We start from the raw sequence: 27489 nt of genomic DNA on the forward strand, positions 1-27489 counted from the left end.
TGTAATTATCATAGCCTGGCTCTGCCCTCCTACGTACTTCCGCTCAATTTTCATTTTCCTTCAGTACTATAAATGAAATGTACGAAAGTCTGGTAGGACCAGGCTATAAATATCATTCCTTCATATAAACACAAGAACAGGAAAACCACCTGTACCAACCCTCCACATACAGTAGGAGCTTTAAGTGGAGTTGAAACATGACAGAACTACTGAAAGGACAGACTGTGACCTACAAGAAAATAATAATATAATACGTTTATTTAATATACAGTAGCACCTTTTACAGACCAAGTCACAAAGTGCTTCCCAAGAGACAAATTTGTTGAAAATAAGACCCAATAACAGTTAAACCAATGAGCAAAAAAAGATATAAAATAGCAATGGAAAAAAAAGACAACAAAACAAGAGCATTAGTCTGAATGCGGCCTGATTCCCTGGATCACCAAAGAGATGCTCTCCTCAGATAGAGCAGCGACAGCCACCAGGAGGATACTCAACCAAACAGGTACAGAGAAAAGAGCTCCGTATAATCTTTATGACTTACTACTACGCAAAACGTTTGGCAGTTTCAAGAGAAAAGCTCCCAGAAATATGCCTGAGATATTTAAAATTGAGCTGCTGCTGGTTTATTCAAAGGCATTTTAACATTCTGACATTTAACATTTCTACTGCTAGATGTCTCAAGTTTTTAATTTTTTTTTTTTTTAACTTTTGATTACTTCCATCACTACCGTACGATTACCTAAGTGTCAGGGCAAAAACATATGAATCCAAACCCTGTGAAGTTCTACAAATACTGAAACAGATATGTTAATAAGTGGAAGAGATGGGACTGAGGAGAAGACCCATTGACCGTCAGTCTGACGCAGATGCAGTCCCAGGCTGGTGACAAGTGAATGACAGCTCGGGCCACAGAAAACCACTGCACTGTCACAATAAGAACACGGGTTCCATTTCAAACATTTGGTCACAAACCTGCGAATATGCAAAAGTTCAAAAAACAAGCAAGTTAAAACCTATAATTACAGAGTGCAGCAGTCCCAACATGTAACATCAATGATTCATTTCCTTTGAAATAAAAAATCAGAAGGACTGACCAGTTCCTGTCACATTAAAGATAACAATTTTGAGTGAAAATCCAGCGGAAGGATTCAGATCTTTTAGATCAGTTTCCCTCTATTGTACCACATTAGTTTAACTTGAGTTGATAAAGGACACTGTCTCTTACATTATAGATATTATGTTGATATTCCAAAAGCCACTGCAGAATTTTAGCTCACAGGGTCAGTCCAGAAATCAAGCTGTTGGGTTTGTTTGTTTGTTTGTTTGTTTGCATTAGTAGATGATGCTGGTGATGTTGTTGGTGTGAACATGTTCAGCAGTGTGGCTCCCTCCAGCGGCCAATCACAGGTGCTCCGGGTGGCTCTGCAGGCACGAGATCATCTGCTGGACCGGCTTCCCCTCGAAACAAATGTGATAGACGGCTGTGAACAGAGGGAACCTGCAGAGAAGAGACAGACTCAGACAGGACCCTGGAGGGAAGGACGTGAAGCACCATCAAGCACGCAGAGCACCGGCGGATCAAATCACCAAAGACTAACATATCAACCTATCACACGCCATTATCATTCAATTTATTTTCACTCTTAACCCTCGTGTCGTCTTCCTGTCGACCTGCAACTTTTTGTTTTTCTGAGTCTAAATTTGAAATGAAAAACCTTTAGCAACGTTTTGGTCGTCTTTTTCGACACCTGTGGCTTTCCCCCGATGTTTTTGTCACTTTTTTCAACATTTGTCGACGTTTTCTGAGCCTTGAAGTTTTTGTGGGCTTTTTTTTTTTTTTTTTTTTTTTTACATTTGTCACTTTTTTGACATTTTTGTCACGTTTTATTTGACATTTGTCACTTTTTTGACATTGTTGTTGCATTTTTGTCACTTTTGTTGACAAAGTTCTTTTATCCATTGTTTTTTCTTCATATGCTATAAAATTGACTAAAACAGCCAAATTCAATGAAAGTAGTGAACTGATTGTTTATTTAACTTCTAAAGAGTATTGTAGTGAACCATCCACGTTATTTTTTTGGACAATTTGTTTGAAAGAAAACCCAAATTTCTGATATAGAAACCTTTTGAAAATGGGTCAAATTTGAGCCGAGGACAACAGGGGGGTTAAATGAAGTCTCTCCTGATTGAAATTTGGTTAGTACCCATTGATTTCTGGGATTCACCAATGTCTTGACTTTGTTTAAGTTTATTAAACACGTTGGTTTCCCTGCAGCCGGTGTGTGGTGGCGTGTGCCAGAGTATCTGCACACGCCACCACACCTGTCCTTACAGTGTCGGGCCGGTACCTGCTCATTGTTCAGCATTGCTGGGTCAGAGCACATCTGGATGCTTGTTGACTTCTCTTATTTTTTCTCTTAACAGAAAATGAAGAGAATGTTGCTGCATTATCTTGATATCTGGTCACACTATAATGACATATGACCAGTTATCATATAATAATTCCTATAATGCATCCACCCCAGAGCTGCACCATTATTTTTATTATTAGATTAATTTGGTGATTTGGTTTTTGATTAATCAAATTGTTGTTTCAAATTTCAACAAAAAAAAAAAAAGTACAACATTGCTCAACACTTTCTCAGGGGTGACATCCTAATCTTAGACCGAGTATCGGGTGTACAGCAGTCTATATCCACGACGTTCCACTTCCGAGATTGCTCCGGTGCCACCGGAAATTCCGCCGGATGTCCGTCCCCTTCCTCTTTCTTTGTGTTGGCGTTCTAAACTCTGGTGGATTTCTGAGGACTATGGTTAACTGCTCCTCAGATCTCTGCAGGGTAAATCCAGACAGCTAGCTAGACTATCTGTCCAATCTGAGTTTTCTGTTGCACGACTAAAACTACTTTTGAACGTACACGTTCCACCAAAACAAGTTCCTTCCTGAGACTATTTTGCAGAGGCACCGTGGCTGCATCTGGAGATTAGCCCCGCCCAAGACGATTGTGATTGGTTTTAAAGAAATGCCAATAAACCAGAGCACGTTTTTCTCCCATCCAGGAATGTTGTGTGGACTAGCCAGACCCTCCTCCGCACCGCTGTGGAGGAAGGTCTGGCAATGCAAGACTAGGTGTACGGCAGTGACACTGCTGCCCCCCGTTTTGGTTTGAAAACTCCGGGGTTGCTTTGTAATCTGGACGGGCCCTACCGGAGACCAGTCTAATCTGTATCACTAGAGAGGTAAAGACAGAGAGTTGGATACTCACTTGTCCAGCAGGCCCTTCTGCTGGAGGAGGTGGTAAACCTCGGCTGAGGTGGCAGGACCCTGCAGCTTCTGACCGTTCAGCATCTCCTTCTCCAGCTCCACGATGCTCTGACAGACAGAGGCACATGTTCATGGGAGTGCAAAAAAAGCTGTTTATAGGGAAGCAGGTGTATTCATTTAAAGGTACACTGTGTAGGAATTCTCCCATCTAGCGGTGAAATTGTATTTTGCATTCAAACGAATAGTGCTCTCTAGCGCCACTTTTTCAAATGCGTGTTGCATCTACGGTAGCCGTATGGTAGCCCTTTTTCGCTTTTTTGGCAACGAGGATTCCTTCTCCTGTGGCTCGGCATAAGTATGATCCTCCGTTGTGAACTAAAGTGCAGTGCAGTCTTTCAAATTTGCCGGGGCAGTGACAAGCGCCTGTCACTGATCTACTTCTCTGTTTCAGCTGGTTTCAGTCACGTGACGTTGGCTCTGAACGAAAACGCGTTGTGGATTAGTTAGACAGGTAGGCTAGTGCTTTATGTCCCTCTCAGCAATTGTAGTTTTTCAACATGGCGGAACGACATGGAAGCCTCCTTGAACTTGCCCGTCCAATATAAATACAGATAAGAAATTCTTCGCTTACAAGGATAAGTCAGATCATTGGCAGAGGTCATTTTACACCAATGAGGACATATTTATGAATGAAGACATTGATTTTAGCTAATAAAATACTTAAAACACTACACAGTGTACCTTTTAAAAACTTGAAAATGACGTCTGTGAAGTTTGCAACAGATGAGATCATCAGATGCACCAGTGTGACCCACCTTCCCCGTCTTACAGAAGGCCTCTGCCACTCGTCGATTGCGACCGCCATAGCACGTGGTGATGAGGTCGGCCACGCCGCAGCTCTCTAGAAAGGTTGCCGTGGAAACGGAGCCGTTCTTGGAGAAGAGTTTAGCGAAGGCTATCATCTCCATCAGCCCCAGACGGATCACTGCTGCCTTGGTGTTGTCACCGCACTGCAAGCCGTCGCAGAAGCCCGCGCCCACTGCCACGATGTTCTGCTCCCAACACACAGACATATACACGTGCACCTGAATGCATCAACTGAACCAGGACTTGTACTACATGAAGTCATTTCTTTGATCACTAGGGGGCAGAAAAGCTCACAAACTTCTTCAGAAACAGCTCTGAGACGCTGTCAGTGTTTCTGCAGGTTTCACCAAGTCAAATTTAAGACTTTTTAAGACCTTTTTAAGACCATTATGAACGAAATTTAAGACCTTTATCACAACATCAACTGAGCCCTAAATCTCATTTGTAGTCTTAACACAGTGAAATTATATTAGGACTAGCAAGAGAAAGAACTACAACATCATAAAAAAAAAAGAGCATTAGAGGTAGAGTTGCATGGACGTAGGAAAATGAAGACCTGTTTCAACCTATTTAAGACCTACAACACAATACTTAAGCAAATGTAAGACTTTTCAAGACCTAAAATGTTGATTTTGAGATTTTAGACTTTTTAAGACCCCGCGGAAACCCTGTGTCAGCTCATCACGCGTTTATGGTCGAGGTGTTAGGGAACAGTCCCGTTTCCAGTTCCACTATTCACTCTGTTTATCCCTGATTTGGTCCACCAACGCTGAGGAAAATATCTGGCTCTTAGTTTGCCGTTTCATGAGCAGCTGAGCGTGTGGTTTTACTAGTCTGCGTCGGCAGGCGGTATTTGGGTTTGACTCGACCACAAACTTTCTCATTTCACAGCTAAACAGTAACACATGCTTCTGAAATATCTGAGGAGAGAAATAGGCAATGCAGTAACATAATCTTGATTCATTCATTCGTATGATCAGCGCTGTGAAGTTTGACAGTTTGATCAGAGTCACTTACACTGTGTTAGAGACTCCTCGGCTCTGATTGGTTGTTTATCTAACAGTCTGTCATGGGCTATTGACATCAAGTTCCAAAGATTGATACAAATATTTCATCTCTATGAACAAACAGAGAGCAGTTTGCTTATGCCATGGGTTGGTTTTCCAGTTCTCTTCCCAAACTACTGTCCTTGCTGATTTTTGTACCTTTGAGGTTTCAGAGCAAAACCAACAGGGGCAAACACTGTCTGTACACAATAACTACAGATATATCGTCGCTTTCCTCAGCCTCATGTGTGTACAGTGTGTGAATGTGCTTGTGTCATGGTGTGTCACCTTCAGAGCTCCACACAGCTCCACCGTGTCTGCGTCATCTACCACTGTGATTCGGAAGTTTGGAGTCTGCAGCAGCTCTTTGAACAGCAGGCCGTTCTCCAGAATCCTACTGCCTGAAACACACACACACACACACACACACACACACACACACACACACACACACACACACACACACACACACACACACACACACACACACACACACACACACACACACACACACACACACACACACACACACACTTCTTGAAATAGAAAGTTGGCTTTTTTGTGTGTGTGTGTTGTAATCTGAGATTCTCTGTTCTTTCATTAGCTGGTCTGGCTGCACGTGCACGTTGGTGCATGTTGGTGCATGATGGTGCACGTTGGTGCATGATGGTGCACGATGGTGCACGTTGGTGAACACTGGTGCATGTTGGTGCATGTTGGTGCATATGGCCGTGAGGTATTTCATGCATTGGGGAACTGGTGTATTTTTCAGTATTTCGAGTACTGCTCCTTTAAGAAAATGTCTTGACAGATCAATGTAAAAAAAACGCGATGCATTTAAAATGATTCTGATATAAAAGTATGTTAATATTATCATCAAAATATTATTAAAATATCTAAAGTACAAGTAGTCATTAAGCAGAAATACAACTATATTATTATTACTGATGCATTAACATGTAAGCAGCATTTTGGGGGTGGCAGTAGCTCAGTCCGTAGGCAGTTGGGCTGGGAACCGCAGGGTCGCTGGTTCAAGTCCCAGTACGGACCAAAGTACAGAGTGTGGATTGGTAGCTGGAGAGATGCCAGTTCACCTCTTGAGCAAAGCATCGTACCCCCCCAACTGCTCAGGGTGCTGGTCCAGCACTGGCAGCCCACTCACTCTGACATCTTTCCATTTGTGCATAAATAGGTAATGTGTGTGTATTTCAGGCCTGTGTGTAGTGATTTCTAACAGAGTGTAAATTGTAATTTCCCCACTGGGGATCAATACACAGAATAAATTAAATTTCAAATCAAATATAGAAATTAGTATTTAGGCTCCAAGTCATGTAATAGGCTATTTTATTGTATAATTTCATACGAGCTGCAGCCACACGTTACCGATGGTGGTCTCGCAGAACTTCTCCGCTGCCACTTCGTTGGCGATGTTTGCTCCCATGAGGACGCTGACGTCAATTCCCATCTTCTCTCGGATGATGTCTGAGATGAGCTTCAGGCCCCCGGGGCCCTCATCTATACCCTGACAACACAGAGACACAGGGGGGGGTTTATGTCATGCACACTCACATCTTTCATCCTAAAGTATTTACAGTAGAACCTGATGAGGGGGGAGAACAGAACGTCTCATCCTTCACACTTTTACCTCCCCGACTCCCTCCTCGGCTGCACATATAGACTAAATGTGTCTAACAGGGCGGGTGGTTGAAAGAGAAAGGCCACGTAACATGCACGAAAAACCACATTTTGTTTATTTACATTTCTGTAAAGACTGTCTGTGAAGACAGAGATGAGAGAATTTTTTTTTTTAAATGAATTGACGATTTTTTTTTTAGCCAAATTTAAGTTTTTTTGTACGTTTATATTAGTTGAGATGAGGCTTTTATTCTGAAGGTTAGTTTAATTCAAAACTGTCAGCTAGGCAACAGCTGTGGCCTAGTTTTGCTCCTGACTTCCTGCTCCGAGGGGAACTGAGGGTAAATACAGCCGGGTGTTTCTCTCAGTCCTCTGTGTGTGTGTGTGTGTGTGTGTGTGTGTGTGTGTGTGTGTGTGTGTGTGTGTGTGTGTGTGTGTGTGTGTGTCTTGTATTTTTACAGAGTGTTATTAGTACTTTTACTTAGGTAAACAATCTGAATACTTCTTTCATCACTGCAATCTGGTACCATTTTAACTAAAAAATGATCACGCATGTTGTGGGTTCACAGCAACAGCTTCCAAATCCTAATGCCACACATGGAATCAACTCCAGACCTTTTACCTGCTTAACTGATGAAGTAATAACAAAGCAATGTCCACACCTGTCCATGGAATAGCTTTCGAGTCAATGGTCTTTTTGGTCTCTCGAAAAAGAGGAGGCAACATACAGTATGAAAGGGCTTCCCAAACGTCCTCCAACTTGGATGTGAATACCCTCAAATTAGAGCTGAGATTCTACACTTTATTCATTATATAACTGGAACTTGAATGTTTAGGTGAACTACAGTAAATCCCAAAGATTGGGTCAGTGCCCGGACATAAATGGACCTAACTGCGTGTGGCAGTGTGTAATGCAGTGAGTGGGAAGGGCAGCGGCTGTATGAGGGCTTTGAGAGGAAGCATGATTACCTTTATGAGTGTGATTCCCCGAGCCTTGGTGGAGACACAGCCCACCATCTCGTCACAGAGATTCCGGATGAACTGGTGAGGGACCACGAACACCAGCAGGTCCGCTCCCTCTGCAGCGTCCCGCAGCTTGGGGACAGCCACCTGCGGAGAACACAAAGGACACATACAGATCCAAACTAAGCACCAGCTGAGGGTTCTCAGTAAGCGCTGATTTGGATGTTAAAGGTGCAGTAGGTAAGCCTTATAAAACTAACTTTCTGTCAAATTTGCTGAAACTGACCCTATGTTCCAGTAGAACCACACAAAGCAGGTCATTTAAAAAAATTAATCTGGCTCCTCTGGCTCCACCTACAGTCTGTAGTGAGATTTGCAAAAATCCACCGCGCCCTGTTCAGATGCACCAATCAGGGCCAGGGGGGGGTGTCTTAACTGCGTGACAATCACTGCTCATACACATTCTCCCTTGTGGGGGGAGGGGCTTAGGAGACCGCTTTGGGCGGGGAGGGACTGAGAAGTTGTCGATGTTAAAAAAAGGTTGGCTAAGTCCTGGATCTTCGCAATCCTACCTACAGCACCTTTAAGCACTGTTGACCCAGGACATGGGACCTCGTGTGTTTTCGTGCGGCGCATTCACGCAGGAAGTGAAGTCTGTATTTTTCTCAAATTTACTGACATTATCCCCCACATACAGTATGATGTCAAGGCTCTGTCAAAACTAATTTATAATCACCAACGCAGCCAAAACGACCCCGAATCAGAGATGCAGATTCACACATGACAGATAGTATCACATGATCTCTGTGTCGGTGAAATATGGTAGGTCATCTGCGGTGGAATTTTTACTTGACAAATTCCAGACATGCAGATCCACACGGGATTAAGATCACAGACGACCTCCGTAATTATTACTACAGGTCCCCAGGTAATACTAGTCCTGTGTGAATAGTCACATCCAACTTTCGTTTCAACAACCTTTCAATGACTATATTTCAATAACTACATTAAATGAAGTTACAACCCTGTTTCCTGTTCACACAGTGTTAGCTCCCACAGCCGATCCTCCCGTCTCTTACCACGTTCTCTGGCAGTTTGTATCCCGGCAGGTACTTGACGTTCTCATGCTCCGTGTTGATGATGTCAGTGAGCTTCCTGCCATTGATGTTCTCTTCATACACCCACATCTTCACGGTGGTGGCAAAGCGCAGTGACTTGGCGTTATTTCCAATGATCCTGGCGATGGCGGAGCCCCTGCAACCAAAGCAGAGGTCAGAGGTCAGCCTGCATACACTCACCAACTCAGCTACACGGACAGCTCAATCATTCCTGCCACATTCCATCAAATTGCACAACACTTCACAGCAGTGTGTGAGACAACTCATTACCTCACACATTACAATATTGCATATTATGCTACTTGCACACTGGTTACTTCATATTTAATATTATACATAAATGAGAATATGACTGTGTGTCAGCCCTGAGGTTAACCAACGCACGCTGGTCCAAGCCTCAACAGCCCACACAGGAGAAGGGGAGGAAGGTGAGTCAAAGCTCAGTGATGATGATTATTGGATTGGTTTGAAAAGGGTAAACAGATAGGAGAGATTATAAGCAATGTCAAAAAAACAGCAAAACTGGAGATACATTAATTACAACATGAGCCATTAAAGGGGGAATTTAAATACATTTAAATTAAAGAATTGTGTCACTTGTCATGGAGTTGGTAGTGTGTTAAGTATCAGTTATTATCTACTGATGAAGATAGTGAGATCAGAATCCATAAGGAACTTATTGCCGAGTAAGTAACACCCACGAGGAGCTGCCTTGTTGGATGGTGCACACATAAACATAAATAGGCTATATTAAAAAGGAAATAAACAATAAATGTAAAATCAATGGTAACTGAAATTAACAAAATGTATATGTTCAACATAACAGTTTTAACAATAAGAAGGAAAGAAGGTTGTATGGTTACTTTAGTGCAGGATGTGCAGAAATGTTGATTAATGTGCAAAAGTTCAGGCTATATCGTTTGTGTAATGTTCAGGTACATACTGTAGTCCAGGATGTTGGTTAATGTAACATGTAGTGACTAGGGGTGCGGGGTTAAGAGATGTGGTTGAAAGCTCCAGAAAATGCAATTTAATGGACTTTAAATTAAGCTTATCTGTCAAACTATTATTCCCAAGGCCAAGAATTAAATTTGATGCTAGATATTTAATACAATTTCAATGATACAGTCAACAGCCAGTTTATTAGGTCCACTCAGCTCAAACTAGTGCCGTCTGATAACCATGAATACATTCTGCTTGTTCCACTTTAAGAACCTGTTATAGAGACGTGCTGATTTTGCATTTTTATTATTTTGTCCACCCCATTTATATCAATGAGGGGAGAGACCCTTAGCCTGGGAAAACCCTGACGAACTTCCGGCAAATTTGAGATTTGCTCTGCAAGTCAGTCTGGCCCATTTAAGCCCATGAAAAATTTTCCAAATCGAGGCACCAATCCCAACCACTGAGGCGGGCTTTACACAATGACGATAGCGCAGTGACGGCAAGCAGCTTTTTTTTTTTTTTTACATTCAACATGACAACACGTTGATGCTGCTGTCGCTGCTACGTCACCTGGATTGTTGGTCTGATTGGTTGATGGACTATCCAATTGCGCCCAGAGGCATTTGCGCGGCATCAGTTGTTGACGCCCCTTTGGAAATGGGCTGTGGATGAAGCTTGCCCAGACCCACTCTCAGTTACAACTGAGAAGGGTCTGGTGTCAACCAGGCTAAAGCTGCAGACACACCAACCAGACGGCCGATCCTCAGCAGAAAAGACAGTTGGACTGATCAGTCTCCACGAGTTGGTCCAAAAAGTGCCTCGGAACACACCAAAGAGACGAGACCTAATACGTCTCCATAACAGCAGGCGGCGCTAATCTGTATTGTTGCCAAAAATGAAAACCGACAGCTGATTGGACGAACGCGTCACGTGGGTCTGGTTTCTCTGGAAATTCAAAGACAGACTGTCAAGGCGGCTTGTTCAGAATACAATCTCATATTGTACTAAAATAGTTCACCGAAACGTGTTTCTGAAAATATTTTGAGAGAGAAATAGGCCGTGCAGTTGCTGAATCTGTCTTCATTTCAGATCGACAAAGGTCAGTTTAAAAGATTTTCGTCCGATTTTGAGAGACTCTAGTCACGCTCATTCCGCTCTCCGTTTCCGGGTTAGCACTCTACCAATCAGATTGGTCATTTGAGTCTGACTGCCGGTAGTGCCCACCCCGCCGATTATACATGTCAAATCGGCTTAAATGAAGGCCGACGGCCCCTCGGATGGACGACGGCACGGAACACACCGAACAGACTCGAGTCACTGACCTCGCCAGACTGTCCGACGGCCGATTATCGGCTCGCTGTGTCCGGGCCTTAAGAGACTGTCTTTCTCACAGCATGCAGACACTGTGTACAAGAAAGGCCAGCAGAGTCTACACCTGTTGAGGAAACTTAGAGCTTTTAGTGTCAGCAAGGACATTTTAACTGTGGTATACCGGTCACTCATTGAATCCATACTCTCTTTCAATATCTCAGCCTGGTACAATGCCCTCTCCACCAAACACAAAACTAAACTTGCACAAATAATAAATCAAGCCAGCAAAAATAATTAGCTTCCCCCAAACCCCCCAAACAGAACTTCACCCCCGGGCAGTACTCAGGAAAGCCACTATAATCACCTAGCCCTTTCAGTTACTGCCATCAGGTTGACACTACAGTCCCATTTGCAAGGAAAAACATATGAAAAAAATCCTTCAACAGCCATACATAGACAGCATCAAGCAGCTCCATTCAGGCTTCTTCGTGCTTGTTTTTGGCATTTTGCACATGTTTGTACGGTCAATGTCATTCCACTGTTCCTTTATGTATCTTTATGTTCTTAAATATGTAGTTTATGTCATTTGAGTCTGCCCTGTCAAAGACACATTTCTGTCACTCGTGAAAGACAATTTAGTTGTTCCTATCTTATCTTATCTTAAATAAGAGAAACACCTCTCTGCACACTGCAATACAACTCAACAGCTCCACAAAGCTCTAAACAAGGACGCACGTGGCTCCACAGCCAGATGGGAAGGTCCCATGGCCCCTTACCTACAGATAAATTACAGTTACGTCACACCCACTACACATGAACAGGTTGCAGCAGCGCATCCTGTCCTGTATCGTCCCCATCATCATCATCATCATCATCATCACCCCCCACAGCTCACCAGTTTCCGGAGCCCACTATGCACACTCTGAGCGGAGCGGCCATGCTGAAGCTTCCCGACGAACCGGCCACTGAGGGTGAATCCAGACTATACACCAGCTGCCCACGGCTCGCGAGCCTTTTATATACTGTCTATGCTCGCGAGCTGGCTGGCTGCACGGGCTGCACAGTGCGCGTCTTCTTCTGATGACGTCACAGAACGCGCCGCAGACACGCCTGTCGGAAGTTTGTAGTTTTACTGTGAGTTGACGTCAAACGGCAGCCTGGCTCCAGATTACATAACAGGCTGACTGATGCATTACGGATAACATGATTAGTAGTGAGCGATGGTTATTATAATATATGATAGATATATATATTGATACAGATCATGTAATACAAAGCTCTTGTCCACTTCTGATGCCTACTATCACAATTGCATGCATTAGGCCTACAAGTAAAAATAATTTTAATTTCAAATTTTTCAAAACGTTTTTGCAAAAGTGCACATGTGAGATTTCCACTTCCTGACTCTGTGGATTTGTTCTCGCATTCTTACAATATATTCTTAAATACTAGCCTACATGTGCAAAAAGTGGGGAGATAATCTACATGACATCATCATCTATAACGTTACTAATCTAATAATTACAGGCAGCACTAACGTCCACATTTCCAAACCTGCGTGCATACTTCCTGATATTTGTAAGCTATGTGTCGCCATGCTGTTTCTATAATATTAGTGAAATGACATAAATAGAAGCCAGTGTGGATGCTCTCAGCCTCTGATGTTCTCTGAGCTTTTACTGCATTATTGAGTCCCTGTGGCCGGCTGGAGGGGGAGTATCCCGGGCTGAGGGGAGTGACCAACCCGGGATTTCCAAAATAAATAACGCAATAACGTCAGAGAGAGAGAGAGAGAGAGAGAGAGAGAGAGAGAGAGAGAGAGAGAGAGAGAGAGAGAGAGAGAGAGAGAGAGAGAGGGAGAGCTCCGCAGTGCAATACACGGAATATCCCTCTCTAGAGTGTCAGCAGCTGTAGTAAAGAAGTCTCTCTCATCACTGCATCCCTTTGACAAAAGCCTGCAGTCAGTCTCTGAGTGCACATCTCTCTCCTCTGCCTCTTTGTTTCCCGCGGAAAAGCTTGTGACTTCCGAGTGGAGAGGGACCGGGAGCAGCAGCAGCATGAGCCGGGCAGCGCGTCCGGAGAGCCTCGGCAGGAGGCAGGAGCAGCCGCACAGCCGGGCTGCAGTGGAGGAGCACCGAGTCGGCTCCGGGACCAGGGACAGCGGCGCTGGGTCGTCCCGCAGCAAGCGGCACCTGGAGGGGGTCCTGAAGAAATACACCAACCCGCTGCAGGGCTGGCAGAGCAGGTAGCTCACTGACTGATACAATGACTGACCTAATCAACCTGTTTGGCACTGTTTTGTCCCTGTATGGGGATTTAGAGATCAATATATGTTGACCCTGTATGCTGTTTTTGTCTTATTCCTATGATATTCCCTCCGGGTCTGAGCAGGTCAATCTGCAGTTATAGGCTACATGTGTTTCACAGATGGATACAAGTATTTGATCTTACTGAAAATTGAGTGTATTATGACTTCCCAGAGGATCCCAGACCAGCGTCAATGTATTTATTCCATAACCCACAACTATGATTTCATTTCTTAAAAATGTAGCCTAATTAATTTAAAAATATATTGAATTAATCCCAACCCCTCAATCAATATCTCTGTGTGTTACAGAAATCATATAAAACAGCACACACTGCATAATTTAACTACAATGTCAGTTTTTGACAATATTTATTTATGTAGCCTACAAGCCTATATATCTGACCAACATATCATCATAACCAACTCGGGGAAACATCCCACAACATATGTGGAGCAGGTGGATGTAGGCTACCATCAGGTCATCTGTCTGTGCGTCCTCTTAAGTGACGGAGCTTGGAGCTGTGGTGAGGCTCAGTGAGACGAGATGTGGGGGTGGGAGTCCCACAAACACTGAATGAGTCATCCAGGAGCAGGAAAGCCCTGCACTCCTCTCTGCATCTCTCTCTCTCTCTCTCGGATCCAGGGGAAAGCATCCAAACATGTAACAAGCTCCATGATCACCTTTTGCACACACACACACACACACACACACACACACACACACACACACACACACACACACACTCTCTCTCTCTCTCTCTCTCTCTCTCTCTCTTTCTCTCTCTCTCTCTCTCTGTCTCTCTCTCACTCACTCCCACGGCGCTGTATGATTTTTGACTCAAAAACACATGAGAAACTAGAGTTTGAGTGTGTGTGTGTGTGTGTGTGTGTGTGTGGGTGTGTGTGTGTGCGTGCGTGTGTGTGTGTGTGTGTGTGTGTGTCTGTGTCTCAGCAGGTTGTGTATGCCTGTGTTTGAATATGATATGATCCATTCTTAATATAGCTTGATCCGTGCGTTCATTTTGCATCGTGTCAGAGCTGAGTCTGAGACAGACAGACAGTAAGATGTCTGTATCATCACACTTGTTTGATTGTTGCTTTATTGTTGTTCTCGGTCTGTCAGATGGGATTTAGTTTCTGTTTATTTGTTGTGAAAAGGCGTTGACAGAGAATATTCACTGGAGAGTTCTTGCCTTCAGTAAGGCTGCCAAACACACCATCTTGATTAATAATGTAGTCTTTGGAAGTCTTTTTTAGTTTGACTGTCAGACCTGCACAGCATCTTTATGTGTTTTATAAAATAATTTGTTTTAATTGTAAATCAACAAAACATTAAATAATGACTTCACAGATATGACAAAAACAGAGTACAATATACAATATACAAAGACATACACAGGACAACGAAACATACTACACTTGCAAAATAGCAAAAACCTGACCGAATAGAAAAACAAAAGAAAATATATATTTTTAGGATAAACTCGTTGAGATGCACCATCTTGTTTTTAAGGGGGTCCTCACAAAAATATGGAAACCATAAGACATACAAAAACAAAAAGTATAAAGATAGCCTAAATAATAGTAATGATGAGGAAGGAAATGCATTCACCATGTTTGTTAGACCTCAAGCTTACACACACACACACACACACACACACACACACACACACATATAGATATATACACACACATACAGAGAGAGACATCTTCCACTATATAAAAACCCACTTTCTCATAAACTGTAAGAGTTATATAGCTTGTTATGTAAAGTCACACAGTTTATATTGTTATATAGTACCACATTTTTTTTACAGTAATACCAGATTTCATACAGTATCATCTTCATAGCATCGACTCTTTGTACTTCTATTCTTTAATAGGAAAGGAAATGGGACTCACTGCCCACACCAGAGCAGCTGTGGCCTACATCCCTTACTATGATACATAATGGTTGGTAGTAGGCTATGACATTTGCTATGTTCATGCTGCCCGTGGCCTAGCACTAGCAACAACTTTCTTGGTGGGCTTCCTTGTCTTAGGCTTGTCCGCAGGTGTTGGCTGCTTCTGACCCACTGTAGGAACGGCTTCTGATTGTAAAATGGTACCCAGTACTCTGGCCCTTCTCAAAAATATTCTGCAGAAAAGACCACATCATCTGCAGAGAATAGGAGCGTAGGCTGATGCTCCTGACTTTACTGTCAGTTTTAAATGTAGCTAGCTGCCACCTAGCTACATTTATCATTTTACCTCCCTTTTTACTTCAGAGTCCTCCGATCTCTACTGATTAAGGCTCTCTGTTCAAATCAGTCTATTTTCTCTCTACTATTATTCCCGTCTGTGTCTGGTTCTCCATATACTCTCCATATTAATCTGCTCTTTTTCTTTAGCTTTTATCATTGTCAATTAATACCATAGTTATATGTCTATAGTGTCTGTTTCTGTTTATCTGTGGTTCTCTGTCATTTAACTTTATCTTAATATCCTCTCTCTTTTCGGTCTCCATCACTATATGTTCTGTCCTTGTCTATTTGCATTTCTATGTAACTGTATTTGTCTCTATATGTTCTAACTCTTACCTCACCTATTCTGATTGTGATGTCCATGGACAGAATCTCTGGGTGCATGTTCCAGGATTGCATCTCTGCTTTTTGCTGGCTGGTGTTGTAAAAGACAGAGTCAAGCCAGTGCTCCATAACTTTGAAAAGAGACAGTTGAGGTAGTGATAAAAACAAAACGTGAGAAAGTGCAATTAAAACAGACTTAGCAAATGGATCGTGGTGTACATGAAGCATAAGTGTCCACTCCACTAAAGAGTCTATGTGTCATCAGTCTTTCCTGATCTCTAAGCCCTTTCCCACCAGTTCTCCCACCTGACCTGCTCCTCTCTGATTACCCTGACACTTTAAATACCCGCCACCTTCACCTGCTCTATGCCAGATTGTTTTTTTGCGCTCACTAGGCATTGCAGCATTATAACCTGTGAGCTGATCTGGATCCTGATGACCTCATTTATCTGACTTTGATTCCTCCCTGGGGAAGTTTGCCTTGTGGCTTTTGACCCCTGCCTGTTTCATGAATAAACCATTTGGATTTAGACTTTTAACTGTGTGTCTCTGGGTTGTGCTTGTGGGTTCCTACCTGTTCTGTGTCCAGTGATGTTACACCATGATCGTTCTCTAAACCCTTAGCAAACCTTAAACATAGTGTTGTCACATCACGAAAACACATTGATCTGTCAGTGATTTGTTATAATGTTTTGGAAGGCACAGGCAGACGACGCATGGGGTCCGATCAGAAAATGCTTCTACGTGACATTCTGCAGTGCATGACAATGACTTTTACAGTAAGAGTGACATTCTCCATGTGCCATGCTCCATGTGTCAGCGATGTTACATGTAACATGTTATCACGCTCTGTCATGTTCTCTGCTGCTGAGACCCAGCTAATACAGAAGAAGGTTATTGATTCACTTTGCTTGTGTCGCTGATGGTTTACGTTTGGAAAAGAGAAGCGGTCGGATATGGATCTGCTTGATGTCCCACTGCCTGCCACACAGCAGTGGAGAAGAAACAGATTGCTGTGAGAAAACCAAGTTAAATTATTCATCGCGGTCCCTTTCTTCTCATTGCTGGGTTTCCTTGTCTTCTGTTAAACCTTTTGCTTTTTTTGTAGCGCCCTTTCTCTCTCTTTATCCACCCCTGCTTCTGTCGCTCCCCTCCATCAGTGGTTGTCCTCATCAGTGCTCGGAGACACTGCTTCAGGACCAGATTGCAGACTCCAGGGTAAAACCACTCTGCCCTCGTAGCTGCATATGAGCTCCAGTGATAGATGAAATAAGATTTGTCCTCACTCTCATCACGAGTGGAGAATGCTGACAGAGCAATACTTCACCAACAGTGGCTGGGATTGTGTGTGTGTGTGTGTGTGTGTGTGTGTGAGAGAGAGAGAATGGGTAGAGATAAAATATTATAACCGGAGGACAACAATGACTCTGAATGGATGCACTCTGATGATGTTTGAAGCCACCGCGCTGCAGAGGATGTTAGTTGTTTGCTCATGTCTCACGCCCTCACTTGCTTCCGAATTTAATAGTAATAGGAGAATTGTTTAGTTTAGTTTTTATGTGTAGAAAGCTTTCTCTAGTCAGAGAACAAGACAGAAACTTGAGCGGAGTTGTGAATATGTCTGAGTTTAGTCTTTTTTAGTTTCTTAGTTTTTTTAATCAAACAACAAAACAGATCATGCAAACACAAAAACACCTTTAACGCAAAGAAACACACACCCCATTGTTTACAATGCTGTTTCTCCATTTTAAAAGAATTGTATGATATGATACCATCATGTTTTGTGATAGTGTGTGTCACATTGTTTTAGCTGCCCTCCAGTGGTTTCACTGTCCACCTGCTGCAGTGATGTACAGGTGTGCTCCACGACACTGTGCCATCACTGCTGGGTGGGGTTATATCTCTCACACCCACTAACCAAAGTTATTAGGGCCCACAGGTGGTAATCCCATGGTGCCCCTGGAGGATACACTGTCTGTGGAAAGGAATGTCTGTGACATTTTGCTCCAATCCAATCAGGGGATATGAGTGAATAGGGACATTACTGATCATTATGTATAATGCCCATATTAGTAATGCACTAAATACAGTTAACATAAAGTACTATTCTTGTCATGCTGCAGATTCCAAATCAAAACTACTCAACCCCAGATGGGAATGTCTGACATATATGGCAGGGCTTATGCAACCCCTTCCCCTTTACCAGTGGTGCTGGGGCTTAGTGGTTAAAGTGCCTGTCTTGCTTGCCACTGCTCTCCTAAGGCAGGAGAGTAGTGGTCTGTGTAGACTTTTACATCTGCTCTACTGAGCAGATGTTTGGCTGCAATCTGACCTGTACATCTCTGGCACCCTGGAGCTTTTTGAACCCATCCCCTATGACAGGAGGCTGCGTTCCAGCAGGACCAAACGTCACACCACAAGAACAGTTTCTTCCTAGTCTATATCGATGACCTTTAATTTCTGGGATCGTTCAGTTGCTGCCGGAAATTCCGGCAAACGTTCCTCATTTCGGCCGGACGTCCCTCGTTTTCGGCTGGATGTCCGTCACCTTCCTCTTTCTTTGTGTTAGCGTTACTCCAGTGGATTTCTGAGGACTATGGTTAACTGCTCCTCAGATCTCTGCAGGGTAAATCCAGACAGCTAGCTAGACTATCTGTCCAGTCTGAGTTTTCTGTTGTACGACTGAAACTACTTTTGAACGTACACGTTCTATCAAAACAAGTTCCATCCCGAGGCTATTTTGCAGGGGCACCGTTGCTCCGTCCGGCGCTTAGCACCGCCCAAGACGATTGTGATTGGTTTAAAGAAATGCCAATAAACCAGAGCACGTTTTTCTCCCATCCTGGAATGTTGTGTGGACTAGCCAGATCTTCCTCCGCAGCGCTGTGGAAGAAGGTCTGGCAAAGCGAGACTAGTTTCCTCCTGACTGCAGTGGTAACAGTAGGGAAGTAACACTACCGCTACCAGTAAATACTCCAGGACCCCGGACTATTTACCTATCTTCACCTTGCCTTATCCCTCCTTCTTTTCCCTGTTGTCTTGATGATACATTTGCAATGTGACATTATCAGTGATGCTACCCAGGGTGATAGGGTCATCGTTACTTTATGGGAAAAGGGTCATAGTGTAGTTTATGGCTGCACATGCAGTCTTTCTGTCGTTGGTCTGTTTTTGCCCGAGGACAGGGCTGCGCTCCTGCTCCAACACACTAACACACACAAAGAGGGCAGCAAAGCGAAGAAGCCACGGAGGAGAGAACATCACTGGGGCGGTTTAGACAGATACAATTTACCCGAGTTCTAAGTGCACCCTTAGAGTAGACTGAGCCAATAAAACAGAGTACAAAGCCAATAAAAGTTATATATGCAACCGCTTTGTTTGCAGTCTCCCATCCACCACTGGTATGTTTTAGCTATAGTGTGCTTGTTAAGTCAAAGGCAAACTGTTATGAACAACCTAAAACTAAAGCTGTATGTAGCCTAATTAACCCCATTAATATTAGTCACACTCTTGTAGACTTACTGGCTGAGATGGCAACCCTCCTCTCTGTAATCTTTCTCTGTCCTAACCTCTCTCCACCTCATATTTCTTCCTTATGTCTCTGTCACTTCTCCCTCCTGCAGATATTTTGTACTGGACCCAGAGGTTGGTCAGCTTCAATATTATCTGAATGAACTCAGTAAAAGCCAGCGACCTCCCAGAGGGTCTCTGCCTCTCCTTGGAGCAATGGTGGTCTCCAGCGCCGACTTTCCCTACATGTTTACTATTCAATCCACTACTGGGGATTCCTACAAACTCAGAGGTAAGACAATGTGTCTTTATGTCTTGTGCAATGAGAGACATATAGTGAATACGTTTTTGTCATGGGTACTGTATGTCACTCTCACATGGCAACTTTTATAAAAACTCTTGCTTGGTGACATCCAGAGGGCAGATACTTTACAGCTATGTACACTGTGAGAAGCTTAAAGCAGCCATATTATGCTCATTTTCAGGTTCATAATTGTATTTTAAGGTTGTACCAGAATAAGTTTACATGGTTTAATTTTCAAAAAACACCATATTTGTGTTGTACTGCAGTGCTCTCTCTCACTGCTGCAGATCCTCTTTTCAGCTGGTCTCTGTTTTAGCTACAGAGTGAGACCTCTTTTCTTCTTCTTCTTCTTCTGTACTATCTTTGATTGCACTGCACATGCCCAGTAGCTCAGATGTAGATCATGTCAGCTAGCTAGCTCCATAGACAGTAAAAGAAAGGCTGTTTCTACAACTTCGGTCAGTTACAAGGCAGGATTAGCTGGGAGACTTCTAAATGAGGGCGCACATGTAAGTAGTTCTTTTGTAGATTATGGTGAACTTGTGTGTGTTGTAGTAGTGCTTTGCTATTGAGAACGAGGTAGCATGCTAGCGTTAGCATGCTAGCGTTAGCCATAGCATTAGCATGCTAACGCTACGAGCTAATGGTTGCGGTTAGCCTGCTCGTTTCGGCTTGTGACGTCACAAGCCGTGTCGATTTTGAACAGCTCACCCAGAGACTGAAGGCAGGACACATTCAGAAACTGTATCTCACTCTAAACAGCATGGATGGATTTTTTTCAAAGTTTGTATGTGTGTGGAAGCACCAGAGACACAAAATAACACCCCAAATCCCAGAAAAAGTGATTTTTTCATAATATGGGCACTTTAATGTCAATTTGGGATTTTCTTGTATAGCCTAAGTTGCTATTCATCAAATACTTTAAATCATGGATATTGGAGTTTGCATGAAGTAGGCCAGGGTGCAGGGGACATACTGACATACTCATACTCATAACGTTTCCCCCTTTCTGGTCTATATATCATTGCCTCTGCTGAATTATTTGTATCCCCGGTGAGGACTAAATGTACCCCCCCTCAAAGTCATTAATGCTACTTCACCAATAGACCATATATTACATACCTAAAATAGAAGTTTTTTTAAACTAAGTAACGCGCTGTAACGTGAACACAATGTCATAGAACGATAAAATCAGAGCAGCGGTTGCTGGTTGTATTTAGCCGCTACAGAGCTCCGGGACACCGGCTACCAGCAGCAGTTGTTTAGCCGCCAACAGGTGACTGTGAGCCGGGTACAGGCACCGCCAAATAACGCTCCTTTCAGGGGCCGTGGTAGTGGAGTAGACTTTCAAAGAATTTAAAAAAAATAATTCCTCTTTTCAACTATAGGTGTTTTTGGACACCGGCAGCTGGTCCTTCTACCTCCCTCCCCGCTGCAGGAGACTACTTAGCCGGGAGGACAGCTTGCTAACTGTAGTCTGCCAGCGGCAGGGAGTGAGGCAGCCCGACCGGCCTGCTTACGTCACTTTAGCGTTTCTATTGTCGGTGTGAATGGTGAATGCAAAAGGTGCCTTGAAGGTATGTAGTTCTCGGAGGAGCTAACCAGTTGGCAGTTCCTGTCAGGGAGTCCCCAGAATGGTTTGGTCCAAAACAACACCTATTATTGGTTATATCCTTTTCAGACCCATTCACCATACCTCACAACACAGCAACACATAACTCTTTGACGTTCAACTTTCAGCTTTCTGTCTAATGGAAGGGAAAGCAAAGTGTAAGACAACAGCTCTCAAAAACTCTTTGTTAGCATGAGGGAGCCTTCAGGTCAGCACTGTACTTTAAGGGTGCACTGGAGTGATACTGGACACAGTGCTACAGTGTCCTGTATGCTTGTCATTTGTCTTATGTGTCAACAGCACAGAGAGGAATTGAGTGTGAATGTTGTTGTCAGCAAATCTCTGCACACAGTGGACAGGGAGACAAAGTCTTACAGGGCGGTACAGTACATACATAAAAATTAAAGGAATAAAAGTACAATACAATACAGTTCACTATATACATACTGACATACTCATAAGATCGATAGTTACGTTATTGTAACTCCAGATTCTATGAGTATAGGCGTAGCCCTCTAAGCCACGCTATTGGGTTTATCCCTTTGCGCATGCGCAGTCGAGAAGATTTTCTTTCCCACCCTAGCGTGCCGCTCGGGCTTCAACTACGTCCGCAAATACTGTATATAAACAGAGCGGACCCGTAGCTCTGCTCCCAACATAAGCTTTTTCTTCATCTAATGTAACTGGAGCAGGTGGCCCGGATCTTAGAGGGCTACGCCTATTCTCATAGAATCTGGAGTTACAATAACGTAACTATCGTTCTATTTCGTATAGGCTTCGCCCTCTAAGCCATGCTATTGGGTTAGGGCGAAGCTGATGTAGTCAATGCCACCTGCGACCCAGAGCCCACAGTGGAACATAGACTAAACTTTTTTTCCCTCTGTCTCTCTCTCATGCACTGACAGGGGACTGTATCAGATAATCCGTTATCTATAATAATAATTTGGCCTAGCCGAGAGGGCAGGCGTGCATGATTGGTGAGGGTAGTACATGATTGATAATTATGGGACGCCCAAGTCCCTCCCAGCCACCCAGAGTAGGGGGGGGGAGGACCCCAGGCAGTGCACATGCAGTGGCACATATCATGATTGTAGGCGTGCATGGCAGTGAGAGAGGATGTGTGATAGCGACAAATATATATATATATATATATATATATATATATATATATATATATATATATATATATATATATATATATATATATATATACATAGGCTACACATATATGTGGGACGCCGCTCTCCTCTCGGCACCCGGCCCACATATGACGGGGCATCATCCGTCGTTGAGTGAGGATAGGACCGAGTGAGTCAGAGAGGGCTCGGACATATCCCGCAAATAAAAACGGATGAAAGGGCATGGGGATGCCCAAGAGGCTGCCGCGCAGATGTCGGCTACTGACATGCCTCTGAACAGAGCTGTTAATGCCGATAGTGCCCTTGTAGAATGTGCCCGGATGCCCTGGGGGGGCTCCGCCCCTTCCGTGTTATAGGCTTGGGTGATAGCCTCACACAGCCAGTGAGACAGACGCTGTTTTGACAGGGCCGCTCCTTGGGAGTGTTCCCTATAGTGTACAAACAGCTGTTGTGTCCGCCTTACGTCCGCCGTGCGTAAAACGTACTGTGATAACGCACGCACCGGGCACAATCGGTGGGAAACCTCCTCCGCGTCGTTGTTATGAGGCGGGGGGAAAAAACCCTGGAGGGAAAAAACCCTCGACCGAAAGGAATTTGTTAAAATTTTCGGTGTGAAAGAAGGGTTAGGCTGTAGGGTGGCTGCGTTCCCGTCCCCTCTAATGGAGAGACAGGACGGTGAAACTGACAGCGCACATAAGTCGCTCACTCGCTGGGCTGACGTCAGGGCAAGGAGAAGCGCCGTTTTTAGGGACAGCAACCTGAGAGAGGCTTGTGCCAAGGGCTCGAAAGGAAGCTTCCCCAGAGCTCGAAGCACCAGAGCCAGATCCCATTGGGGAGTGAGAGAGCGCACGTCGGGTTTTTGTCGTCTGACCCCTTTCAAAAAACGCTTTACTAGGTGGTGCGCAAAAACGGTTCTCTCTCCATAGCCTTCGTGGCAGGATGAAATGGCCGCTGCGTAGGCTTTGACTGTGGACGGAGCCAGGTCGTTATCTACCAATGTTTGGAGATAAGTCAACACGAGAGGCAGGGGACACGATATAGGGTCTGTTTCCCTCTCCGTGCACCAGCGCTGGAAAGCGGACCAACGCGCCGCATAACACGCTGTTGTGGAGGGGGCTCTCGCACTCTGAATAGTGCACACCACGGCAGGAGGCAAGCCTAACCTCTGCAAGCGTTCCCGCTCAGCAGCCAGCCCCACAGTCGCTGGGTTATCACCGGGGGGAAACCTGCCGGTCAGGGGCCGGCTGCCGCTGTGGGGGGGCAGGCAGAGGAGCGGAGGTCGAAGCCTGGGAAGGCGCAGCCGCAGCAGAGGCTGTGGGGCGTTTCCTCTTATGGCGGTTGGTGGAGCGGTGGTGCTGCTGATGGGGAGCCGCTTTCCAGGAGCCAAGCCGCCGTAGCCACTCAGCTTCCTCGGTCGCCTGGTGGAGGTGGGACGTGGCTGTCTGTAAGCGAGGCCCAAATAGACCATCGGGAGCAATGTGGCCGTACAGAAGCTCACGTCTGACCTCCGTGGGTAGCAGTGACATGTGGAGCCAGATATTTCGCTGGGCCACAGTCTGCCACGCCTGGATCCTCGACAACGCCACCGTGGTCGCCGTGGTGAGGGTGAGGATAGCGGTCATCGCTTTGCCAATCTCCGTGGCAAGCTCTGGAGGAAGAGCCTCCGGGTTGGTGGCCATGGCGGAGACGGCGGAGGCTAGCAAGGCGATGTTGTTTTGCGCCGCCAAGCCCTGGGCTGCACATTGGTGTGACCGGTCAGTAACCTGGGCGCAAACCTGATCTTGGGGGGACGGGGGGGTCGGCTTCCGGTGGCCAAAAAAAGTAGCCTTCGGGAGTAGGATTGACGCCAGGCTCTGCTCCAGGGGGGGGACCGAAGGGAAGCCTGCCTCTGTGTCGCCATGAACCCGTGTGAACGGGGCATAGCGAGAGACTGGAGCCCTCAGTTTCCCGGGCTGAGCGAGAGCCTCCTCCACGAATGGCCGAAGCTCCGTGAAGCGCGGCCAGAGTGGGGCCCATTTGGACGGCGGTTCCTGGGAGTAGTCGTCACCGCTCAAGAGGCCGCAAGTGGGGGCTGGAAGCTCTGCCGGGAGCGCTATGCCTCTCTGGTCCGCTGCCTTTTTAATGATGTCCGCAGGTCCAGAAAAAGAGCCTTGGTGGTGGAGGGTGGAGCCGCCTGTGGCAGAGGGCACGACCGCTGAGGCGGTGCCCCTGGCCGTTCTGGAGACGGGGAGAGCCGTAGTGGAAAGGCATCAATCCCTGTCTCGTGTTCCAGTTCTCCCAGCGGGGAGGAGGGAAAACCGGAGAGGGAATCGTCATTCGGGGGAGACGAGTCATCGGACCCGTGCCCGTCGAAGACGCCCTCTTCCAGCGGTTCCAGGGCGTCGACGGTGTCACGTCGGTCTGCCCAGCTGCTGTTCCCCTCTCCGTCTACCTCAAAAGCCAGAAAAGCGTCCGCCCGCCGTTGAAGCTCTTTAGAAGGCAGGCAGGCGCAAAAAGGGCAGGAGGCGTCGGAGGTGACAGCTTTGCCGGCGTGAGAAGCACCGAGGCAGGTCTCGCAGCGAGGGTGGAGATCCGGCGAGAAGATGTAGCCGGTCTCGCAGGAGGGGCAGGAGCGGACGCCGCTGGAGCCGGAGGTCTTCATAACCTTCTTCATAACTGCTTGCTGAAGAAAAAGTGGGAGCAGAGCTACGGGTCCGCTCTGTTTATATACAGTATTTGCGGACGTAGTTGAAGCCCGAGCAGCACGCTAGGGCGGGAAAGAAAATAGCGTGGCTTAGAGGGCGAAGCCTATACGAAATAGAACAGGGCCGTCTGATTTTGCTCAATGTATGTTTGTAATTTTCTGCCTCTAGAGGTCTCTAAATCAAAACAATAACAAAAGATGGAACAATGCCGTCATTGCAGTCAGCTTCTCCCGATAAGGATTCCTTCAGTGTTTATCATTCAGGAGGTTTTTATCCGATGACTAAAACCCAAAATAGAGCGTTAAAAATCACCATGATCTAAAAAGTTTATCGTAAAAAATGCGGTTTAAAAACTGTATAAAATGTCAATTTATGACAGCTTCTGGCAGACAACTACATTGCTTGCACAAAGGGGATATGACGTCATTGATGGGTGGTTTTTAGACATTTTAGTGGTGAAAAGTTATACATAATACCTTTAGGTAGTCATCATTGACACCTCCGAGACTGACATGGACTATTTGAACGGATATCAATCCCTCACAGTTTTGGAAGTAGAAACACCTTTTGGTTTACTTTTGTACAAACATAATCTGTGTTGTTTTTTGCATTTGTTCTGAAACTTTTCCTGTCTGGAGTGCACCTCTTCAAACTCCATTATACTCGAGAACCAGGGGGACCTCCACACTGTTGAATACAAATTACCTCACTGCCCTGTATACAAACCACTTACGGTGTCCATATTTCAGAGAAAGCATCTGAGAAAAGCTCCAGACCTTTCTCTGCATCTGCATCCATCACCAAATTTCATCAGTTCCATCCATCCACCCAGTTTAGTGGCTTAACGTGTCTGGGTCAAAGCGGCAGCTAGACTAGCATACAGCCCAGACATTCTTTTCTTCAGCTACTTAGGCATTCGTCAACCAGATGGGAGATGTTCTGTAGCCTAATCCCTCCAGCTTGTTCTGGGTGTGCACCAGGGACTCCTCTAAATTGGACTTGCCTGGACTTGTTTTCCTCTGCAAGGATGAGGTGGGGACCGACATCAGATGCTGAACCACTTTTAACGTGAAGGAGCAGCTGTTCTACTCTGAGTTCCTCGCCCTGCTCCCAACCCTATCTGTAATGGTACTTGTCCATAAAGGCGTTTATTTCACCAAAGGGATCGCCCCACAAATTTTAAAATTGAAACTATATATTTGTGAGGTGTTTTTGATTGTTACCATCTTCGGTAACACTTTACAATAAGGTACACAAAAAAATAGGTACTGTTTTTCAGAAGGGTAGTTACTGTTTTTCAGAAGGGAAGTTACCCTTTTTCAGAAGGGTAACGAATGATTAGTTACCCTTTTTCAGAAGGGTAGTTACTGTTTTTCAGAAGGGTAGTTACTGTTTTTCAGAAGGGTAGTTACTGTTTTTGATTAGTTACCCCTTTTCAGAAGGGTAGGTAACTACCCTTCTGAAAAAGGGTAACTACCCTTCTGAAAAACAGTAACTACCCTTTCAAAAACAGTAACTACCTATTTTTTTGTGTACCTTATTGTAAAGTGTTACCCCATCTTCATTAGGAACCAATGGAGCTGTGCACCAACTCCATAAGGAAGTAGGGAAGTCAGAAATAATGTAATGTATGTACACATTGTTGATTTTGGTGTTTTTTGATGGGATATTTTTTACAAAAACAAATATAGAATAATACCAAGCTGACCCTTTAAGAATATAAATCACGTTTGGAAAGGGAGACATTAAGTTAATCACCTTATTTGAAAATATCTAAATAAATGAGAGGAAGGAAGGTCATATTTTGGTTCCAGTTAAGTGGTTAAAGTTCCATCTTCAGTTAAATGTGATATGTGAGTTCTCCTCTAGCATGCGTCTTGTACCTTTGAAAGAAGCTTTTTTCCATCAGGAGTAGGGCTGGGCAATATATCGATATTATATCGATACTATATCGATATATGGGACTAGATATCGTCTTACATTTTGGATATCGTAATATCACAATAAGACACAAGTGTTGTCTTTTCCTGGTTTTAAAGGCTGCATTACAGTAAAGTGGTGTGATTTTCTGAACTTACCAGACTGTTGTAACTGTTCTATTATTTACCTTTACCCACTTAGTCATTATATCCACATTACTGATGATCATTTATCTAAAATCTCATTGTGTAAATATTTTGTGAAAGCACCAGTAGGCAACACCACAATATCA

The 27489-nt window shown here is 44.6% G+C and overlaps 2 protein-coding genes across 2 annotated transcripts in view; one reads left to right on the forward strand and one right to left on the reverse strand.

Moving 5' to 3' along the window:
* Positions 1-1158: 1158 nt before the first annotated feature.
* gpd1l (glycerol-3-phosphate dehydrogenase 1 like) lies at positions 1159-12184 on the reverse strand. Its single transcript, XM_031322853.2, has 8 exons — positions 12049-12184; positions 8859-9033; positions 7786-7926; positions 6565-6703; positions 5470-5582; positions 4084-4320; positions 3270-3376; positions 1159-1501 (listed from the first exon to the last, which is right to left on the reverse strand). The coding sequence occupies exons 1-8, from the start codon at positions 12090-12092 to the stop codon at positions 1405-1407; spliced, it is 1053 nt and encodes a 350-aa protein (XP_031178713.1). The 5' UTR covers positions 12093-12184; the 3' UTR covers positions 1159-1404.
* Positions 12185-13037: 853 nt separating this feature from the next.
* Positions 13038-27489, forward strand: part of LOC116066626 (oxysterol-binding protein-related protein 10-like) — a 65994-nt gene continuing 51542 nt past the window's right edge. The window contains exons 1-2 of the mRNA XM_031322814.2: positions 13038-13398; positions 19652-19830. Coding sequence (XP_031178674.1) covers positions 13211-13398; positions 19652-19830 — 367 coding nt within the window. The 5' untranslated portion in view covers positions 13038-13210. The remainder of the gene's footprint in view (positions 13399-19651; positions 19831-27489) is intronic.

This window comes from Sander lucioperca, chromosome 10 (genome assembly GCF_008315115.2).
Source record: "Sander lucioperca isolate FBNREF2018 chromosome 10, SLUC_FBN_1.2, whole genome shotgun sequence".
NCBI lineage: Eukaryota > Metazoa > Chordata > Actinopteri > Perciformes > Percidae > Sander > Sander lucioperca.